This window comes from Bos grunniens, chromosome 2, assembly GCF_055505025.1.
Source record: "Bos grunniens cultivar Pamir isolate PY7600 chromosome 2, Bosgru_T2T1.0, whole genome shotgun sequence".
Lineage (NCBI taxonomy): Eukaryota > Metazoa > Chordata > Mammalia > Artiodactyla > Bovidae > Bos > Bos grunniens.
The window spans coordinates 99566581-99589051 of NC_141166.1; the positions used below are offsets into that span (position 1 = coordinate 99566581).

At 40.6% G+C, this 22471-nt stretch overlaps 1 protein-coding gene across 30 annotated transcripts in view; it reads left to right on the forward strand.

Annotated features, from left to right (window-relative positions):
* TANC1 (tetratricopeptide repeat, ankyrin repeat and coiled-coil containing 1) overlaps positions 1–22471 on the forward strand; it is a 341829-nt gene that overhangs the window by 166834 nt on the left and 152524 nt on the right. For 21 of the 30 annotated variants that reach the window (XM_086355114.1, XM_086355089.1, XM_086355126.1 and 18 more), the window contains one exon: positions 5666–5745. The exons of the other annotated variants lie outside the window; for them this stretch is intronic. In XM_086355114.1, the coding sequence (XP_086211240.1) occupies positions 5685–5745 (61 nt within the window). In that variant the 5' untranslated portion in view covers positions 5666–5684. The remainder of the gene's footprint in view (positions 1–5665; positions 5746–22471) is intronic. 30 annotated transcript variants of the gene reach the window in all.

The following is a 22471-nucleotide window of genomic DNA, read 5'->3' on the forward strand; positions in this document are numbered from 1 at the left end:
GTTTTCCCTACTTTCTTCAATTTAAGTCTAAATTTGGCAATAAGGAGTTCATGATCTGAGCCACAGTCAGCTCCCTGTCTTGTTTTTGCTGACGGTATAGAGCTTCTCCATCTTTGGCTGCAAAGAATATAATCAATCTGATTTTGGTGTTGACCATCTGGTGATGTCCATGTGTAGAGTCTTCTCTTGTGCTGTTGGAAGAGGGTGTTTGCTATGACCAGTGTGTTCTCTTGGCAAAACTCTATTAGCCTTTGCTCTGCTTCATTCTGTACTCCAAGGCCAAATTTGCTTGTTACTCCAGGTGTTTCTTGACTTCCTACTTTTGCATTCCAGTCCCCTATAATGAAAAGGACATCTTTTTTTGGGTGTTAGTTCTAAAAGGTCTTGTAGGTCTTCATAGAACCATTCAACTTCAGCTTCTTCAGTGTTACTGGTTGGGGTATAGACTTGGATTACTATGATATTGAATGATTTGCCTTGGAAACGAACAGAGATCATTCTGTCTTTGAGATTGCATCCAAGTACTGTATTTCGGACTCTTGTTGACCGTGATGGCTACTCCATTTCTTCTAAGGGATTCCTGCCCGCAGTAGTAGATATAATGGTCATTTGAGTTAAATTCACCCATTCCAGTCCATTTTAGTTCATGACGCAGATAATCACGATGGTGTGATCACTCACCTAGAGCCAGACATCCTGGAATGTGAAGTCAAGTGGGCCTTAGGAAGCCTCACTACGAACAAAGCTAGTGGAGGTGATAGAATTCCAGTTGAGCTGTTTCAAATCCTGAAAGATGATGCTGTGAAAGTGCTGCACTCAATATGGCAGCAAATTTGGAAAACTCAGCAGTGGCCACAGGACTGGAAAAGGTCAGTTTTCATTCCAATCCCAAAGAAAGGCAATGCCAAAGAATGCCCAGACTACCGCACAATTGTACTCATCTCACACGCTAGTAAGGTAATGCTCAAAATTCTCCCAGCTAGGCTTCAACAGTATGTGAACCGTGAACTTCCAGATGTTCAAGCTGGTTTTAGAAAAGGCAGAGGAACTAGTGATCAAATTGCCAACATCCGCTGGATCATGGAAAAAGCAAGAGAGTTCCAGAAAAACATCTACTTCTGCTTTATTGACTATGCCAAAGCCTTTGACTGTGTGGATCACAATAAACTGTGGAAAATTCTGAAAGAGATGGGAATACCAGACCACCTGACCTGCCTTTTGAGAAATCTATATGCAGGTCAGGTAGAAACAGAACTGGACATGGAACAACAGACCGGTTCCAAATAGGAAAAGGAGTACGTCAAGGCTGTATATTGTCACCCTGCTTATTTAACTTATATGCAGAGTACATCATGAGAAACTCTGGGCTGGAAGAAGCACAAGCTGGAATCAAGTTGCCAGGAGAAATATCAACAACCTCAGATACGCAGATAATACCACCCTTATGGCAGAAAGTGAAGAGGAACTAAAAAGCCTCTGGATGAAAGTGAAAGAGGAGAGTGAAAAAGTTGGCTTGAAACTCAACATTCAGAAAACTAAGATCATGGCATCTGGTCCCATCACTTCATAGCAAATAGATGGGGAAACAGTGTCAAACTTTATTTTTTGGAGCTCCAAAATCATTGCAGATGGTGATTGCAGCCATGAAATTAAAATACGCCTACTCCTTGGAAGGAAAGTTATGACCAACTTAGCATATTCAAAAGCAGAGACATTACTCTGCCAACAAAGGTCCGTCTAGTCAAGGCTGTGGTTTTTCTAGTGGTCACGTATGGATGTAAGAGTTGGACTGTGAAGAAAGCTGAGTGCCAAGGAATTGATGCTTTTGAACTGTGGTGTTGGAGAAGACTCTTGAGGGTCCCTTGGACCGCAAGGAGATCCAACCAGTCCATTCTAAAGGAGATCAGTCCTGGGTCTTCATTGGAAGGACTAATGCTAAAGCTGAAACTCCAATACTTTGGCCACCTCATGTGAAGAGTTGACTCATTGGAAAGACTCTGATGCTGGGAGGGATTGGTGGCAGGATGAGAAGGGGACGGCAGAGGAGGAGATGGCTGGATGGCGTCACTGACTCGATGGACATGAGTCTCAGTGAACTTCGGGAGTTGATGATGGACAGGGAGGCTTGGCATGCTGCGATTCATGGGGTCGCAAAGAGTCGGATGCGACTGAACAACTGAACTGAACTGATAACTTCTGGCGTCTCTTTGTTTTCTGGCAATTTCTTTTCTGGGTGTCGGGCTTATTATTTAATCATTTGGGTCTGAATTACTGTGCCTGGAAGGCTGGTTTGCATAGTTTCTGTCTGATTCACTTGTGTAGCAGGCAGTGCTCACCCTTTTTAGATGAACAGTGACAGTAGTTGAAGCTGCTACAGGAAGGGAGGTGATGCAGAAGGCGTCATTCAGGAGGAGTCCTGCAGCTGCTCTCAGAAGACTGCTTCACGGTGGCATTTGCATTCGAGAATTTACCACTTTTTTTTTTTTTTAGTCCTCTAATTGGAATCAGAAACTTAATATTCTTTATGTCTTAAATAGATGGTACTTGGCAAAGTGACTCCCTTTGGCAGAACTCTTTCTCATGAGAGCTTTTGTTTCAAGCCAGAACACCAGTTTATTAATTTATTCCCAGAGTCATATCTGCCAACAAGCTAGGCAATTGTGTTGGGTTGACCAGAGCCAGCACACTCTCCTCCTCCGTTGTTAGGTTAAAAAGTCAGGTTATGAGGCCCTGCTCAGTGAGAACAGAATCAGAAGAAGGGAAAGTAGTTATGATGCCAGTGTTAAATAGCACTGGGTACCATAGCCTAGAGGGTCTGTTTCTGGATGTGGGGGGTATGCACTTATGAATTCATAGATACTATCAGGTGTGCAGAGAATCTTCTCTCGATGATACTGCTAATGTGGACCCCACCAGCTTATTACTGCTCTTGCTGTTTCTGACCACCTTGCTTCAGATGGGCTCAGTGTTTAAATGGTCTGTTGATGTATGTCAAGTTCCAGTTACATCTTTTGGGCCATGACTAAGTGGGACTTTGCATAGCTCTACTCTGATCTGTGTTAATTTCAGAATTTAGCCCACAGGGAGCAGTCTTCCTTTTTTCCTTTCCAGCTTATGTGTGTATGGGGGCTGGGAGGGGTCCTTAATTTTTTACTCAGATACAATCATTTAAGGGGGGGCCTCCCAGATGGCACAGTGGTCAAGAATCTGCTTGCCAATGCAAGAGACATGGTTTCAATCCCTGGGTTAGGAAGATCTCCTGGAGTAGGAAATGGCAATCCACTCCAGTATTCTTGCTTGGAAATTTTCATGGACAGAGGAGTCTGGAGGGCTACAGTCCATGGGGTCGCAGAGTTGGACACAGCCGAGTGACTGAGCATGCACATACACATAATCAAAATTTCTCCATGTTGCAGTTTGAATATCATTTAAAATATAAATGTAGGTTCTTTCCATTGAGTTACTATTTAGTGGGGGAAGCAAGAAATGGGAGAAAAACTTATAGCAGATATTTGATAGCCTCTTCATTGGAGACCACTGATACGGAAAATGTGACTTTGCTGAAAACAGCTGAGCTCCTTGAAATAGGTATCTAAGGTACCTGAGATGAGATGCCCACCTCCACGTCTGCCAGTCCGTAGCCTGTGGGACATGTATTCCAAAAGGTGTGTAGATCTGTTGTCGATTGGTGGAGACCTGGGTGGTTACTCAGGGGTAGCTTCACCACCACGATGGGGCCTGAGCTGTTCAGTGATCCAGGAAAACACAGGGAAAAGTTCCATGAGGGCCTTGGCCAAGCTCTGCTGGCAAGGCTCCATCGATAATTGTCTTTGTCTTATTTCTTTAGTATGTAGTCTTTGCTAAATGACAAACCTTGAAGTTTGGTTGATTGGTTTTTTAATTTGAAAAAGAAAATGTCTGTGCTTACCAGGTATGTATTTATTATCTAATTTTGCCTACCCCCCCTTTTTTTTAAATGCCACAACATTTTGCATTGTTTGCTTCAAGCATGACTGTCAAGAGAAATCTGTGCTTCCACGGTTCCCCTATGGAAGCACACTGTGGCCCACTTCCAAATTCAGAGCTTGCACGTCATGAAACCCATGTCTTTTCACAAGGGTCCATTCAAGTAGCTTTTTAAAAAAGAATTAGGCTCTAAGCCATGCCCCTTTTGTGTGTAAATACTTTTTTTCTGTAAGATGATTTAACCCTCAGTAAGTTTCACTGTGGCTTTCTCCAAATTCTGCTTAAGATATTTTCTTCTAGTATCTTTCAGGTTGGTTGGTTAGTTGTTAATTTTTTTTGCTAGTTTGATTGCTGTTGTCCAAAGCTTTCATTGCATGGAGCAGAGAGGCCAGCGCCTTGGAAGGAGGGGGACCCTTGCTGGGAGTCTGCTGTTTAGATTCTGGCCCTACTGTTAATTAGCTGTGTGACCCCTGGGCGAGTTGGCCTCCCAGGGTCTCTGTTTCTTCATCAAGAAAACAAAAGGCTTGGAAAGATAAATACAGGCCCAGACCCAATGATAAGAAAGGTCACCCTGTGCGCTTATGTTGTACATGGCCGCACTTTGGGACTCTTCCTCCCTCTCAGTGGAAAACCTTGAATCAACTCTGGGGTGGTGTGTGCTTGTGTTGGGTGTTATACCGAGGCCTTTGGAAGCATTGGTGCTCACGAGGCAAGTTTTTCTGCAGAAGAGTTGTCTGTCCCCTCTGTGCTTTCTCTTCAGCAGCAAGCTACTCGCCTTCTTCTACCTGTCTCTCCTTAGTGTGTTAACAAAGGTGTGATGGTAACACAACCCATTCAGATTTGTTACTGTTTGGGGTTGTCTGGCCATCTCATCTGAGTTAGTGGAGGGAAGAGAGCTAAAGAAGCCTAACTGACAAAATAATGGTCCTTTTGTCTGTCTCTTGCTTGAGGGGTGGTTTTATGTTTCATCTTAGGCCTGGACCATTGTGTTGTTTTTATGTGCTCAATATAACCCTGCTTAAAAAATACAGCTCATTATTGAAGGGATTCAGCCACAGGCCTGTTCTCCTTACCTCACCACCCCCACCTCCAAAGCCCTGACTATATGTGGTAAAAACCCATTGCAGTGTGTGCTATTTGATCAGATCCCCTGACATCAGGGTTGAAAAGTGTTCCCACTGTATTTATTTTCCAAATGTTTTTCAGTTATGTTTTATTCTGATTAGCCTTCCAAAATGTTTTCCTTATGGTTGTATAATCAGTAGCACCTGTAAAACATGCCGTTAACCATGTAGCTTCCTTCTTAACTGTTATCTTTTTGATTCTGTCTTAATGTCTTTTCATGAACCGGGGGAGACCCACATTCCTATGCCAGACATCTTACAGTAATGTGTCCAGATTTAGCCTCATAACCTTAATTAGATGTGGAATGCTGAGAATGCACCATTGTGTTTTTTTTTTCCTACTTTTATAAAAAGACAGTGACCTTCTGATCACTTCATTGTGTTATAAAACACTCTGTCTTTAGCTTTTAGTTCCCCATGTTAGTTTATTCACAGAAAATTAATGTAAAACTCAAGTTACCTTTATCCTAAGTGATCTGTTTGTTTGAAGACAAGTTGCCTTTTGTGTCAGTATGCAAGTTCAGTTCCAGTTTATAATCTTTAATTCCTCTTCCTTCCCCTCCTCTTCTCTTTAGAAGCAAAGGAGTGTTGAAAATGTTAAAGGCTGTGCTGAAGAAGAGCCGAGAGGGAGGAAAGGGAAGCAAGAAGGAAACAGGTATGTGTCCAAGATGGAGTTGAACTGAGCAAGCATGGTCGTTCTTGAGTCCGAAAGGCCCTGCTTAATCCAGGCTGCTATTGTCTTGGGAATGGATCAGAGAACTGATACGGGTTAGAACAAACAGCGTCCAGGAGGCCATGAGAACCTGAATGTATTTCTGTGCTTTCTTCTGGGAGGGGACTTTGAAAATTGAGTTTGGGTTCTGAACCAAATCCTTTCCCTAAAGACTTGTAAGGGTCATAATTTTATCATTTCATTCAGATCCAGAGGCAGAGTTATAGACATTTAGGGAGAGCAGGTGTGCCTAGGAATTTGGTTTCTAGAAAGCCCTTTCTCTTTTCCCACACACGCTTGCATTTTATGTTTGACCAACTGCTGGCTGACTGGTCCTCATCTTTTGAGTATCAGATTTTCCCCCTAACAGGTGTAGCCCCGCTGATTGCCAGGCTGCTAGTTTTCATTATGATGAGAGCTACTTAATTTGGCTTGGATTTCTCTCCCGTTTGTACTAGAGTTCTGGTGCATATGCGGTTATTGTATGATTCTACACTGCATTCTGTGTGGTAAAGTCCTATAAGGTTATTTTGGTGACCACTCACCAGAAAATCTACGTTATCTGCCTGTGTTGCACAATAAAAATCTGTTAGCATGGATTGATTGCCCTGAAATGTGCCATTTCACTCTGTAAACTCATGTTAATCCAGAGTCGGAGAATGGCTGGTTTTCTGAGTTACTGTATATTGAATAACAGTTTAGTTTTAATTTCTATTAAGATATAAATAAGTTGAATTATAGTTAACTCTAATTCGAAAGATCTTGTAATGCCTTCTGGTAATATTGTTATGTTGTTTCTGTAAAAGAATAAGTGAACTTATAAAATTTTGTTTATATGGAACCTAGATGGATTTTCTGTTATTAATTTCCCTTTAACCAAGTAGAGACTTTGTTGTGAAGTTGCTGAAAAATTCTATTAAAAGCTTCTCATTAATGCCTGGCTAAGCAGATGCAAAGAAGAGACCAGTCTTTGATAATGGAAACAGGAGACCATAGTTAGCTCTTAACTTTAGAAAATCAACTTCCAGCTTTGAATAATTAATTAGGATTGTTACTATGGAGAATTTTCAGTTCACATAATTTCTATGGGGCGGGCGGGTGGTTCTTCATCCTCTGCTGGGTCAAGACTAAAACCACCTCCTCTCGAGTTTTCCAAAAGCTGTCTAAAACAAAAAATTTTTAACCAGTTCCAGCTCAGCTGACACTCATCCTAGGAGCTGTGTTATTTGCTTCTTTAGATGCCTTTGTAATTTCCAGGATAAAGTTAGATCCTAAAGCTGTCTGTTAGGCTAGAGCTGCCAACCAGTGGGTTATTTTTCTCAGAGCCAGGGTCTCCAAGCCAAAACTCCCTATGAAGTAATGGAGTCTTTCACAACAGGCCGTACCATCCTCTGTGACCCATGCCGGGCTCATGTGAAATTACAGTATATTAATGATTTTCAGCACCCTGCCTTTCAGATGGGCCAGACAGTGAACATTGTTTGTGTCTGAAACTTTTCTAATTGTAGAGCGTATGATTTGGGGTTTATTTTCCCCTTTGGTCTTTAAAGAACAACTACTGTGTTTTCTGAATCATTTCTTCATAATAATTCCCACATTTTGGTTTTTCACTAATGCAAACCAACTTGAAAAAGCAATGGGAACTTTTCTCATAAAACATCTGTATGGTGTATGCCTTTTTCTTCCTAACTAGAACCTGGTTGTATTCCACTGGGGAACAAAGCAAATGGAATTTTAAATCTTGATGGTTATGTCACAAGATGATTGGGGAAAATACTTGGAATTTGACCATTCCTATGTTGAACTCTGTGCCAACTCTCATTATAGAAGTAAATCACAGCTAAGTTTCCCTGTAAATTAAAGCTGGCTAATCTACTGAGACTGCTCTGAAATTTGGGAAATAATATCTGCTGCAATATGGAAAATTTTTGCTCTGCTGTTTTCAGTTAAATCAGTATTTGTTGCACACACAAAATAAAATTCATTTTTACATGCTTGAACTCACAGTCACAGAAATTTAGAAAATATTTGTCTAAAATACTGAGTTCAGCTTTTCATATCCTTTGTAGTTTTTTTTTTTTTTTTACAGACAATCTTGAACTACACTTTTATGTTGAACCTGTTTTGAAAATTTGGAAAATCTCTCAGTTAAATTTAGTATTCTTCAAAAGAAAACAAATATATTTTCAGAGGTATTGAAAAGTCCTTAAACTATTGGTAAAATTTTGGCAGGTGTTGAAATTTAAGTTATATGTATATAAGGCTATTTCAAGTATTACATGGGTGAGATATGAAGTTATTGAAAGTCATTGAGTCAACTCTAAAAATAGTAAAATTCTTTTTCAATTGTTTTTCTTTTAAACCTAGGAAATGCTTATAGCTGAGCAAAAAGTGTTTTCTGGAGGCTATAGAATTACTTGGAGAATGCAGTATTAAAAACTTTAAAATGCTTTTTGGGAAGGAACATTTACCTTGTCCCCACTAGGCCACCAGTGCAAAGGAACACTGAGTTTCTCTTGACCTTGAGTCAGGCCCATGGGAGCAAAAATCAATATTAAGGTGGAGAGGGCCAGATGAGGACATCTATTTTTTCTTTCCCTGCTCTTATGTTAGAACCTTGATCTAAAACAAGCAAATGAGGTGTTATCTTTATTTTGAAGCTCTCTAGAGATAGGTCTGCAGCCTGTTGCCTCACGTCTAAGTGACCTTTGCTATCAGAAATCTATCATGTCACTATCATTAATGTTTCTTAATTTAAGAATAATTACTGAACTCTTAATATTTAAGAGTATTGGTATCAAACCTGGACCTAATAGTTTAGAGAGATTATAAGAGCAGAATTCCGTAGTGGCTCAGATGATAAAGAGTCTGCCCACAACAGAGGAGGCCCAGGTTCAATCCCTGGGTCGGGAAGATCCCCTGGAGAAGGAAATGGTAACCCACTCCAGTGTTCTTGCCTGGAAAATTCCATGGACAGAGGAGCCTAGTGGGCTACAGTCCATGGGATCACAGGAGTCGGGAGATCACAAGAGACTGAGTGACTACACTTTCACTTTTTCTTTCAAGACCAGGATAGGAAATTAATATCTTTTCTGTACAGCAGAACTGACAATGAATAGGAAAAGAGGCCCATTTTATAATAGAAACAGGAACTTTAAATATCAACCTAAGAGGAAATGTACAGGTTTTATATTGAAGAAAATACTAAAGCTTTGTTGGTGGACTTAAAAGAAGATCTGAATAAATGGCAAGAAATACTGTATTCCCTAATGGGTAGATTTCTTACTATTACTGATATTGCTACTACTGCTATTATTTGGCTGCACTGCATGGCATGTGGGATCTTAGTTCCCTGAGCAGGGATTGAACCCATGCCCCCTGCATTGGAAGAGTGGAGTCTTAACCACTGGACCACCAGGGAAGTCCTCAGATTTATTGTTTTAAACTGACTTGCTCTTACAAAATTATACCTATGATTTAATCCCTAGTGAAATCCCATCTATTTTCTTTTTAAAGACGTACGTTTTTTTAGAGCCGGTTTTCGGTTCACAGCAAAATTGAGAGGAAGGCACAGAGATTTTCTGTATACCCATGCCTCCACTCATTCTTAGCTCCCCATTGTCAGTGTTCTCCCATTAGGGAGGTACACTTGTTACAATCGATGAACCTCCATTGATACATCATCATTACCCAAAGTCCATAGTTTACATTCGGGGTCACTCTTGGTGTTGGGCATTCTGTGGATTTGGCCAAGTATATAATAACATGTACCCAGCATTATTTTGGTTGTGACACGTTGATTTGAAAACTCATCTAGAAGCGAGAATGCTTGAGAATAGTTAAGGAGAAATTGCAAGTGTGGGGCAGATAGGGAGAATGGATATATATATTAATAAACGCATAGCTGAGTCCCTTTGCTGTTCACCTGAAGCTATCACAACGTTGTTAATCGGCTATTTCCCAATACAAAATAAAAAGTTAAAAAAATACAGTATGAAAATAATGTAATAATAGACTCTCTCCAGACCTGTATTTTTCAGTGAACAAGAAAAAGATTGTCACTAAAAAAAGACAGAGGCTGAACCTGATTCCCATGCCTGTGTTCTAGCTGTAAGGGAGACTAAACAAGTGTATATTTGGACTTCTTAGCTTCTCTAGGGCAAGGTGGACTTCCTTCCACCAAGACGTACGTTGGGGAGGATTCTTGGTCATAGACATTTGCAGGCCCCCTCCACTTCAAAAGCTAACTAACACGGATATCTAGTGCAGCTCACTACAACATAATAGCTTCTGTTTCCACAGGGTGAGTACATGGCATGGCTAGTGTTCTGGACTGTTTTTCTACTGGTCTCCGAGTTAGGAAACCTGATTTTTAAAAAGTGATTTATCCATCTATTTTGGGCTGTGCTGGGCCTTCACTGCTGTGCAAGCTTTTCTCTAGTATCAGTGAGCAGGGACTACTCTCTGGCTGTGGTGTGTGGGCTTCTCATCACGGTGGCTTCTTGTTGCAGAGCCCGGGCTCTAGGCCACATGGGCTTCAGCTGTTGTGGCATGTGGACTCAGGAGTTGTGGCTCCTGGGATCTAGAGCTTCAGCTCAATAGTTGTGGAGCATGGACTTAGTTTCTCCAAGGCATGTGGGATCTTCCCGGATCAGGGATCGAATTCATGTCTCCTGCATTGGTAGGTGGATTCTTTACCACTGAGCCACCAGGGAAGCCCTCTGAAACTTAATATTAATGAACATCTATAATCTAATCTAATCTCACTGTTGATAGTGGATCCCCCCCCCCCCACACTTTTAATGCTGGAGATAATGGCATCAATCTAGAAGCATTAGATGGGGAAGGCCTCCTGCTCTCCTAGAAAAGGCTAACCCCTCTCCCTGTCTGGCCCTTCTGACCTCTGCCAGACTTGAAACCATAGTCTCTTGCCCTATCCAACTTCCCAACTTTCTCTGTATTGGTGTGGAAGTAGTTCCAAGTTGAGGCAGAAGAGCAGTGTGCTGAACCTTTAATTGTAGTGCTGCCTCTATTAAAATATAGACTGATGAAGGAAAAGTTACTTAATATGCCAAAAGAATCATTTACTAGGCTTTTCCTTTCTGTTTGATTATTGGTGGTTTTTTTCAGCAGGGGATCTTACTTTGAAATAATTTATTTAAAAGTTTTGACCTTCACCTCTTCATCATTAAAACCCAGCTAAATACACTTGTAATTAATAGAGTTAATTAAGGCATTGGATAGTCCCTAAGTTTGTATGTGTGCTGAATCTATGAGCTTTGCCTCTAATCCTTCACTTTGAATTTGTAGTAAAAGGAAGCTGTTTGCCTCTAAAGTTTAAAAGTCATTGATGTGATTGTTAAATGTGGTATTTTAAGCCATTCCAGGCTGCAGTCTGGTTTTCAGTGGTACCTTCTAAAAATGCCTGAGTACAAACGATGCTTTGTTTTATCCGGAAAATATGAAGCTGCTTTTGATTATTCTCTGCTGCATTGCCCATTTTTTTGTGGTTGTGGACTATTATTTAGGAATTTAGTACAGTGACTGTCTTGCTGAGCTATGGATATTTGGTATCTTGTTGTTAAGTGACTCCAAAACTGTTTCCCAAGCAACAAAATAAGCAGAAATAATTCAGTTCTAAAGGTACTGTATTTCTGTTTACAAGAGTGTTTAAGTAAATTTGTTTTAAAATGTTAGGATAGGACTTAAACACAGACTGGAACAGGCTGGTTATCAGTAGGAGTGGGACTGCTCTTCTGTCTGGTTTGATTGGTTCCTTCATCAGGTTTTCTGTTTGTTGTCGCTCATCTATCAACAGGATATAGAAAAAGCACAGACTTTGGAATCAGAAGATGCAAATTCAAATTCTAGCTTGTTTACTTCCCTGATAACTTGACCTTGGACAAATTTCTTTGTTAACTTATTTCTAGTTAAGTTAACTTGCAGGCATGTTGTCCAGGTTAAATAAGATAACCTGTCTACAAAAGTGCCTTGCTTGACATCTGGTTTCTGCTAGATGTTCAGTGCATCTTTTCTTTGTAGAGACACTGGGTAGTACTTTAAAGAACAAACAAAACCCTTCTAAAACATCATGTTCCTTCCTGGTTGATCTCAGGCAAGAAAATTATGTTCTAGAAGCTTCTTTCTATGACTTTCTCTCTGCAAATACTGATTCTGCCATTGACTTTGGATACTAAAGGCTCTTCTGCCATCTTTAGTTAGTTAGTTCAGTCACTCAGTCGTGTCCAACTCTTTGTGACCCCATGAATCACAGCATGCCAGGCCTCCCTGTCTATCACCAACTCCCGGAGTTAACTCAGACTCATGTGCATCGAGTCGGTGATGCCATCCAGCCACCTCATCCTCTGTCGTCGCCTTCTTCTCCTGCCCCCAGTCCCTCCCAGCATCAGAGTCTTTTCCAATGAGTCAACTCTTCGCATGAGGTGGCCAAAAGACTGGAGTTTCAGCTTCAGCATCAGTCCTTCCAATGAACACCCAGGACTGATCTCCTTTAGAATGGACTGGTTGGATCTCCTTGCAGTCCAAGGGACTCTCAAGAGTCTTCTCCAACATCACAGTTCAAAAGCATCAATTCTTCGGGATTCAGCTTTCTTCACAGTCCAACTCTCACATCCATACATGACCACAGGAAGAACCATAGCCTTGACTAGATGGACCTTTGTTGGCAGAGTAATGTCTCTGCTTTTCAATATGCTATCTAGGTTAGTCATAACTTTCCTTCCAAGGAGTAAGCGTCTTTTAATTTCATGGCTGCAGTCACCATCTGCAGTGATTTTGGAGCCCCCCAAAATAAAGTCTGACACTGTTTCCACTGTTTCCCCATCTATTTGCCATGAAGTGATGGGACCAGATGCCATGATCTTCGTTTTCTGAATGTTGAGCTTTAAGCCAACTTTTTCACTCTCCACTTTCACCTTCATCAAGAGGCTTTTTAGTTTCTCTTCACTTTCTGCCGTAAGGGTGGTGTCATCTGCATATCTGAGGTTATTGATATTTCTCGAGGCAATCTTGATTCTGTCTTGTGCTTCTTCCAGCCCAGTGTTTCTCATGATGTACTCTGCATATAAGTTAAATAAGCAGGGTGACAATATACAGCCTTAACATACTCCTTTTCCTATTTGGAACCAGTCTGTTGTTCCATGTCCAGTTCTAACTGTTGCTTCCTGACCTGCATACAGATTTCTCCAGAGGCAGGTCAGGTGGTCTGGTATTCCCATCTCTTTCAGAATTTTCCACAGTTTATTGTGATCCACACAGTCAAAGGCTTTGGCATAGTCAATAAAGCAGAAATAGATGTTTTTCTGGAACTCTCTTGCTTTTTCCATGATCCAGCAGATGTTGGCAATTTGATCTTTGGTTCCTCTGCCTTTTCTAAAACCAGCTTGAACATGAGGAAGTTCACAGTTCATGTATTGCTGAAGCCTGGCTTGGAGAATTTTGAGTATTACTTTGCTAGCATGTGAGATGAGTGCAATTGTGTTGTAGTTTGAGCATTGTTTGGCATTGCCTTTCTTTGGGATTGGGATTTTCATTCCAATCTGTCTAGTCAAGGCTATGGTTTTTCCAGGGGTCATGTATGGATGTGAGAGTTGGACTGTGAAGAAAGCTGAGCACTGAAGAATTTTTGAACTGTGGTGTTGGAGAAGACTCTTGAGAGTCCCTTGGACTGCAAGGAGATCCAACCAGTCCATCCTAAAGGAGACCAGTCCTGGGTGTTCACTGGAAGGACCTTTTAGCCTTCCCCTTATGATGAGGCTGGGGCCACTCTGAGTCGTTTGTCTATTGTATGGTGATTTATACTTTGGAAATAACTCATTTTACCTTTTAGCTTATATCATGTCACTTGCATTTTATGCTTTTTCTTTGTGAAGTTAAACTGAGATGCTTTCCCCCTTGCTAAAGAAATTTCAGGAGTTAGCGGGCAGCTTTAACAATAGATTTATTTTTTTTCTTAAAAACATTTATTTAATTGGCTGTGCCAGGTCTTAGTTGTGGCATGTGCACTCTTAGCTGTAGCTTGTGAGATCTGGTTCCCTGACCGGGGATGAACCCAACCTCTGCATTGGAGCTCAGAGTCTTGGCCGTTCGATCACCAGGCACGTCCCAGGAATAGATTTCAAAGTACAGTTTTTGTCAAGTTGCTGAGATATTTCACCTCAGCATATCCTTAATTAGTGAAAGTCTTATATATGGAAGGCTCTATCGCCCATCCTCTTTATAGCTTCCTTGTATGTTTTAGGGTTAGGGTTATCAATAACCTCAGATCTACAACTGACACCACCCTTACGGGAGAAGAGCCTCTTGATGAAAGTGAAAGAGGAGAGTGAAAAAGTTGGCTTAAAGCTCAACCTTCAGAAAACAAAGATCATGGCATCCAGTCCCATCACTTCATGGCAAATAGATGAGGAAACAGTGGAAACAGTGGCTGACTTTATTTTGGGGGGCTCCAAAATCACTGCAGATGGTGACTGCAGCCATGAAATTAAAAGATGTTTGCTCCTTGGAAGGAAAGTTATGACCAACCTAGACAGCATATTAAAAAGCAGAAACATTACTTTGCCAACAAAGGTCTGTCTAGTCAAGGCTTTGGTTTTTCCAGTAGTCATGTATGGATGTGAGAGTTGGACTGTGAAGAAAGCTGAGTGCTGAAGACTTGATGGTTTTGAACTGTGATGTTGGAGGAGATTGAGGGCAGAAGGAGAAGGGGATGACAAAGGATGAGATGGTTGGATGGCATCACTGACTCAATGGACATGAATTTGGGTAAGCTCTGGGAGTTGGTGATGGACAGCAAGGTCTGGTGTGCTGTGGTCCATGGGGTTGCAAAGAGTCAGACAGGACTGAGCAACTGAACTGACTGACTGACTGACACTAAATTTTTTCTCTTAAGGGAATTAGGGCTTTGACCTTACACTTGTCTTGCAGTTTTTGGATGGCAATGAGGGATAAGCAGTTGGGTTGCCCTAGCCCAGGTATAGAGCATTAAACTGAGAAGCCCTTATTCATATCTGAAATCACTGAGTTGGAAAGTAGGATCTGGGTCTGTCTCTCACCTGCCCCTCGATCTTTCGTGGCAGACTTTTTACAACACATCAGCTGTCTGTAGTGCCAGTGTAGAATCAGAGATTCTTGTCTGTGTTCTGATGCCCACAGCACTGTCATGGAGGTCAAGATGAAACAAGACTTTGGAGCTGATATTTATTTCTTCGCTTTCAAAAATTTGTCAGCGAATTGCCCATTTTTAAGGGAGTTAGGAGGGCTTTCCTTGTGGCTCAGATGGTAAAGAATTTGCCTGCAGTGCAGGATACCCAGATTTGATCCCTGGGTTGGGAAGATCCCCTGAAGGAGGCCATGGCAACCCGCTCCAGTGTTCTTGCCTGGAGAATCCAATGGACAGAGGAGGCTGGTGGGCTACAGTTAGTGGGGTTGCAAAGAGTCGGACATGCTTGAATGACTGAGAACAATGGAGTTTGGAAGCATCATTCTGCTGCATTTGGTACATGATGACATTCTTTGTGCCCAGAGGCTGTCCCAGAGCACAGACTACTCGGTAATAATAATGGCTCTAGATATAGACATGCACATAGGTGCCTATAATGGTTTGGACAGTTGTCTGGAGTTTTTATAGACCGTGGAACTGGCTGGTAGCAGAGGTTAAAAGGATGCACACTTCTGGCTGAGGCTGGAGGAGCGCCACCTGTGTACTGCTGACTTCCTGACGATCTTACTCTTACTCAGTTCTCAAAATCAAGCAATTTGTATGTTAATGCCTCGTAGCTTTTGATGGCTTTTTTGTCCCCACCTCACCAGCCCTCTCCAAGCAAGCTTTCTCAATAACTTTAAAGTTATGTATAAAACTTTTTTCCAAGTACCAGATTTTAAGAATACTTTGACTTATGATGTTAAATTTTCTTGTTGTCGATGGGCAGCCATAACATAATACTTTTTATATAGTTCATAAGGTTCGCATGCCAAGTATACTGGGGTGGTTTGCCATTCCCTCCTCCAGTGGGCCATGTTTTGTCAGAACTCTCTGCTGTGACCCATCCATCTTGGGTGCCCCCACATGGAATGGCTCATAGCTTCACCGAGTTACACAAGCTCCTTCGCCATGACAAGGCAGTGATCCATGAAGGGGTGACAGATTTCCTCTTCTTGGGCTCAAAAGTCATTGCAGATGGTGTGCAGCCATGAAATCAGAAGATAGTGGCTTCTTGGCAAGAAAGTTATGACAAACCTAGACAGTGTGTTGAAAAGCAGAGACATAACTCTACCAACAAAGGTACGTAAGTCAAGGCTATGGTCTTCCCAGTGATCAGGTACAGTTGTGAGAGCTCAACTGTGAAGAAGGCAGAGTGCCAAAGAAATTGATGCCTTAGAACTCTGGTGCTGGAAAAGACTCCTGAGAGTCCCTCGGACAACAAGGAGATCAAACCAGTCAATCTTAAGAGAGATCAACCCTGAATACTCATTGGAAGGACTTATGCTGAAGCCGAAGCTTCAGTGTTTTGGTTTTCTGATGTGAAAAGCCAACTCTTTGGAAAAGTCCCTATGCTGGGAAAGACTGAGGGCAGGAGGAGAAGAGGGCATCAGAGGATGAGATGGCTGGATGGCATCACCGATGCAATGGACATGAACTTGGGCATACTTCGGGAGATGGTGAGGGACAGGGAGCCCTGGTGCACTGCAGTCCATGGTGTCGCAAAGAGTCAGACACGACTGGCTGACTGAACAACAACAACATAACATCAAAGACTGTGTGGCTTAAACAAGTCTTTTTCCTCACAATTCTAAAGACTAAAAATCTGAGCTCAAGGTGCCAGCATCATCAGGTTCTGGTTGAAGGTCCTCTTTCTGGCTTGCAGATGGTGCCTTAAATGTGCATCCTCATGCTGTTAAAGACAGAAAGCTCTCCAGTGTCCCCTCTTATAAGGATGTAACTTTCATTATAAGGGCCCCACATCATGACCTCATGTAAACCTAATTATCTTGCTAAGGCCTTTTCTCTAAATGCCATCAATGCTGGGGGTTAGGGCTTCAACATGTGGATTTGGGATAACACTGTTCAGCCCATAACACTTGTCTTTACTGTTCTGATTATCAGTATAAACACAGTACTTCATTTATTATAAAACACACCATTATTTTGGGTACTACTAAGGAAGAAAGAACTGCTATCAATTTAATTGACATACTTTATTACTTAAAATGATATACTTGAGATTTCCTTTCTTTAGAAAGATACTTTACGTATATCAATCTTGTTTATAAAATGAGAAGAGAATGAGATAAATTGGTTAAGGTATTTGACGTTTATATTCAGAACCTGATTCTTCTAAATCATTTTTTTCACCTAGTTGTCAGTATTCATTTTTCTCCATATGACGTCATCATCTCCACCATTAAGAGCATTGATGTTGCAGCATATTTTGAGTCTTTTTTACTGTTTTTTTTCCAGGACTTTCTTCCCAGTTACAGACATTCATTCTACGAGTTTGATTTCATTCTTTCATGATCTCAAAAGGAGGTTTTAATGGAAGGCTTTCAGATAAAATCCAGGGCTCTTATTCCTTCCACAGTGGACTTTAAATAGTCTGTTGACTGAAACCTGGAGGAGGTTATAATTGTCCAGATGTAATAACATAGGTTTGCACAGTCAGGGCCTGCCACATTCTAACCATTCCCTGGCTGATAGCAATTTTAAGATGCCATCAGCTATTAAATCCATTCTGGTTTTGGAAAAGTTAAAGTGAAAATAAACTTGGGCCTTTATTTATTTACTTATTTTTTAATATTATTTTATTTTTAAACTTTATAATATTGTATTGGTTTTGCCAAATATCAAAATGAATCTGCCACATGTATACATGTGTTCCCCATCCTGAACCCTCCTCCCTCCTCCCTCCCCATACCATCCCTCTGGGTCGTCCCAGTGCACCAGCCCCAAGCATCCCGTATCATGCATCAAACCTGGACTGGCGACTCGTTCCATATATGATATTATACCTATTTCAATGCCATTCTCCCATATCATCCCACCGTCTCCCTCTCCCACAGAGTCCAGAAGACTGTTCTATACATCAGTGTCTCTTTTGCTATCTCGTATACAGGGTTATTGTTACCATCTTTCTAAATTCCATATATATGCGTTACTATACTGTATTGGTGTTTTTCTTTCTGGCTTACTTCACTCTGTATAATAGGCTCCAGTTTCATCCATCTCATTAGAACTGATTCAAATGTATTCTTTTTAATGGCTGAATAATACTCCATTATGTATATGTACCACAGCTTTCTTATCCATTCATCTGCTGATGGACATCTAGGTTGCTTCCATGTCCTGGCTATTATAAACAGTGCTGCGGTGAACGTTGGGGTAAAACTTGGGCCTTTAAATCAATGTCCAGTATAGCATATGCTCATTGTAGAAAATTTGGAAAATACTGATGAAAAATACCCTGTTTTTTTTCATCATGCTTATGTTTTCTTCTATCCTTTTAAATGTTACCAGTCTTGGAAAATGTCTAACATTTTATTATACCAGTATCCCATGGTTTCGTTTACGTGCATTTTGTTTACATATTTCTTTCATTCATTAAAAAAACCCTCTGGAATAATGCATATCTTGGTACAAATATCTGATTATTTTAGTAGAATTTTTCTAAACAAGGATTAATAGTAAAAAGAAACGAACTTTTCAGAGGCTCACGGTTCAGTTCAGTTCAGTCGCTCAATCGTGTCCAACTCTTCACTACCCAGTGGACTACAGCACGCCAGGCCTCCCTGTCCATTGCCAACTCCCGGAGTTTACTCAAACTCATGTCCATTGAGTCAGTGATGCCATCCAACCATCTCATCCTCTGTTGTCCCCTTCTCCTCTCGCCTTCAATCTTTCCCAGTATCAGGGTCTTTCCCAGTGAGTCAGCTCTTCGCATCAGGTGGCCAAAGTATTGGAGCTTCAGCTTCAACATCAGCCCTTCCAATGACCATTCAGGACTGATCTCCTTTAGGATGGATTGGTTAGATCTTGGAGTCCAAGGGACTCTCAAGAGTCTTCTCCAATACCACAGTTCAAAAGCATCAATTTTTCTGTGCTCAGCTTTCTTCACAGTCCAACTCTCACATTCATACATGACCACTGGAAAAACCATAGCCTTGACTAGATGGACCTTTGTTGGCAAAGTAATGTCTCTGCTTTTTAATATGCTGTCTAGGTCGGTCATAACTTTTCTTCCAAGGAGTAAGTGTCATGGGCTCATGGTATCTCTTATCAAATTGTTCTTAAGAAAGAAGGACTATTTTGCTCACCGCCTGTGTAAGCAGTGTGTGTGTGCCTGCTTGCATGGCTCTTTCTAGTACTGGGTATTTGCTTTTTATTTCCTAGTACATGTTTTCTGTTGGGAATGTGAGAGACTCTTTAGTTTGGTTCTTTCCTTTTCCAAATGTGGCCCATGATGTGTAGTAGGGGGATTTCCTTATAAAGTTATTTGTAGGGGAATTTTCCTTGAAGTTGCTGAAAGTCACATTGCTTGTCTTCGATGGATAAAAGTGTCTCCTCCATTATTAAAAATTTCATGTTTGTGATAAAGCTAGAGAGCTGCTAGTATGATTGACTTATATTTAAGAAGTTCATAGAGAAACCAAAATAAAGACATAAAACCAACACAAATGAGTCATCAGGTTTTTCTGTGGTACCTGATAACATTCTGCCTGTGTACACAGTCAGCATGTCTGAGTGCTTCCTGTTCCCCGGATGTGCCGGGAGCCCAAGTCCTGTGAGTTCCTGAAAGCAGGCAGGAATCGTTGCAGATAGGTGAACATCTCCTTAATACGACTTTGTCCATGGCTCATATTCTCGGGTTATTATGTACAAGGATTCTCATTTATTTGGCTGTGCTGGGTCTCAGTTGTGGCACACAGGATCTTTAGTTGCGGCACGTGAACTCATAAGTTGCGGCATACGGGATCTGACCAGGAATCGGATCCAGTCCCCCTGCGCTGGGGACACTGAATTGTAGGCACTGGACCCCCAGGGAAGTCCCCAGAGATGCTTTTTTAAACCAAGTTAATGAAGTAAAAGGTTTTAAATATAGGAGGATCTTAGAAATTGAATTCCGTGTCTTCAGTTTTTGAGAAATGAATTGGAAAACTTTGAGCAGCTGTCCAAGGTCACATAGCTAGTTAAAGCAAAGATGGGCTCCAGGCATAGTTTTTGACTCCAGACTAGTTCTGTTTCTACTATGTCTCTGGCTGGTTCCCTTATTTTTATCTCTGGTGCTGAGTAAACATAAAGAAAAACACATCTTCAAGATAGACGGTGGTAAATTATAATTTCTCTCTCCAGGGATATTTTTTCCTCCCTTCTTGAAGTGTTTCCCCTTCCTCCCCCAGGTTTATTTCAGATTCTTAGATGGTCTTAATCTAGATTTAATAGCACTGTAATATCTTTCTTTTTCTATATCTGAAAGTCCATTTCTGCTTAATGTCCTTGAGATGGTTATAACTTCACCTTTTTTTTGTAAAATCACTCAAACACCATGAATGTAATATTTAATATACAGTCATTGTAAAACTACACAGTGATTTTCAAAGTAAAGATACCCCACCAGTTGTTTTCTGCTTCCCTTTTTGTTCCCAAAAGGAATGTTAACAGTTTTTTAAATCTTTCTAGATACTGTCTATGCATGTATGTGTGTAGGCATGCATATACGTGCATATACGTCTTTAAGAAAACCTACACAGACTTCACAGTGTGTTTTATTCTGTAAATTACCATGTTGACTGAATGAATTTTTAGACACATTTTCATGTTAGCACACGCTAATATATAGACTTTTAAAAAGTTGTTCAATATTACATTGGACAAATATTCTGTAACTTGTTTTATTATTTTCCTTTTGATGGTTTCATCTTGTTTTGTTGTTGTCATTACAGTCAATGCTAGAATAAATCTTGTGCCTAACTCCCTGTCCTCTCATAAAAATAGTTGTAAGAAAGATTGTTGATTAACAAGTTCATTCATTTATAATTTTTCTAAATTTTGTCAAATTGCCCTTCAAAAATGTGACATTAAATTTACAGTTCCACCTTCAATATGTGAGAATGATTATAACCTCTGCTGATAAGCATGTGAATAAACAAATGAACGATTTAATCTTTTCCAGTAAGCTTTAATTATGCAGTTCTTTGAATGAATCAAACACATTTAAATATGTCTGTTAGCCATTTGAATCCACATTGCCTGGATTTGTAGCCTGGCTCCATAGTTTACCAGCTGTGTGAACTTGAGCAAATTAAACTTTCTGTGCCTCATGGGTTACTTCTGAGGATTACATGAGTTAATATTTATAAACTACTTGAATCCACGCTTGGCAGATAGTATATAATTATTTGACAACAAAATTTGCATTTCTTTCCTTTCCTGCCTGTTCATTTACCTGATTTTCTGTTGAGTTCAATAGGTGTTTTAATATTTCGGTAAGTGGTGTTAACCATTGATGGTTTAGTAGCCAGAGTTCTAAGCAAGTGAAACATGTCATGTTTAATTTTGAATTATAAAACTTAAAAAGATTCATCTAACTCAGACTCCATTTTTGACAGGATTAAGGGAAGGATTTTGTTTTAATTCTGTAAGTTCAGTATTGAAAACTGACTGAGGTTATAAGTCATTATTTCAGGGAGATCGGCTTTCTTTCCCTGCTTCATGTGAGAGTTTTGATGCTGCTAATCTGATTAAATCTCTTAGAGCTATATACTTAGCTCTGAGAGTCTGAAGATTAGAAATTCTGGTTTCCACCCCCACCCCCTACCCTGACTATCCATTAAATTGTTACCATGGCTATTGGGCTCCCAAACAGTCCTCAGATCTCTTCTGGTTTATGGAAGCAGCATCTTAAAGATGGATAAGCACAGGTTTGGCTTCAGGAAGCTTAGGTAAGAGTTCCAGTTTGAATGTACCATCTAGTTCTCTTTGAACAAATTGCTTCATTTTTCTGAACCTCAGTTTTCTTGCCTATAAAATGAAGGTAACAATCTCTATCGGTGTAATAGAATAATTATGAAAGTCAAATGAAATGAAGATTTTTTTTTAAAACAGGCATCATGATGAAGGACATTTGTTTTTGTTTTCACATTTGTTTCTGGTTTTGGAAAATGCCTATTAAGCAAGGAAATAAAATACACAGATATTTAAATTTATATAATGATTTTTTTTTGATACTCAGATGTTGTGAGGGAGTGGTGAGATATTTTTCTTCTTCAATACTGAAAAAAACTAGGAAGTGAGCCCCTTGGGGTAAAATATGGCAGTACTAATAAAGGTTGCTTTTTGAATGTTTAACTGTGTATTAGACAGTGTGACAAACTCCTGTAAACAGTAACTTATCAGTAGAGATAAAATAACTAGGTTAAGACTGCACAGTTGCTAAGTGAAGGAACTAGGATTTGAATCCAGTTTGTCTCCAGAACTTTGTGTTCAGTGCAGTATAGGAGCCGGTTGCATAGGTTCAGCTCCCAGGTCAGGTTGCTTAACCTCACTGTTTACATTTTTGCATCTGCAAAATGGGCATGATTACAGCATCTGCCTCAGAGGGTTGTTGATCATCCTGAGAATTCCGTGAGTTAATACTTGGAACAGTGTCTGGACCAC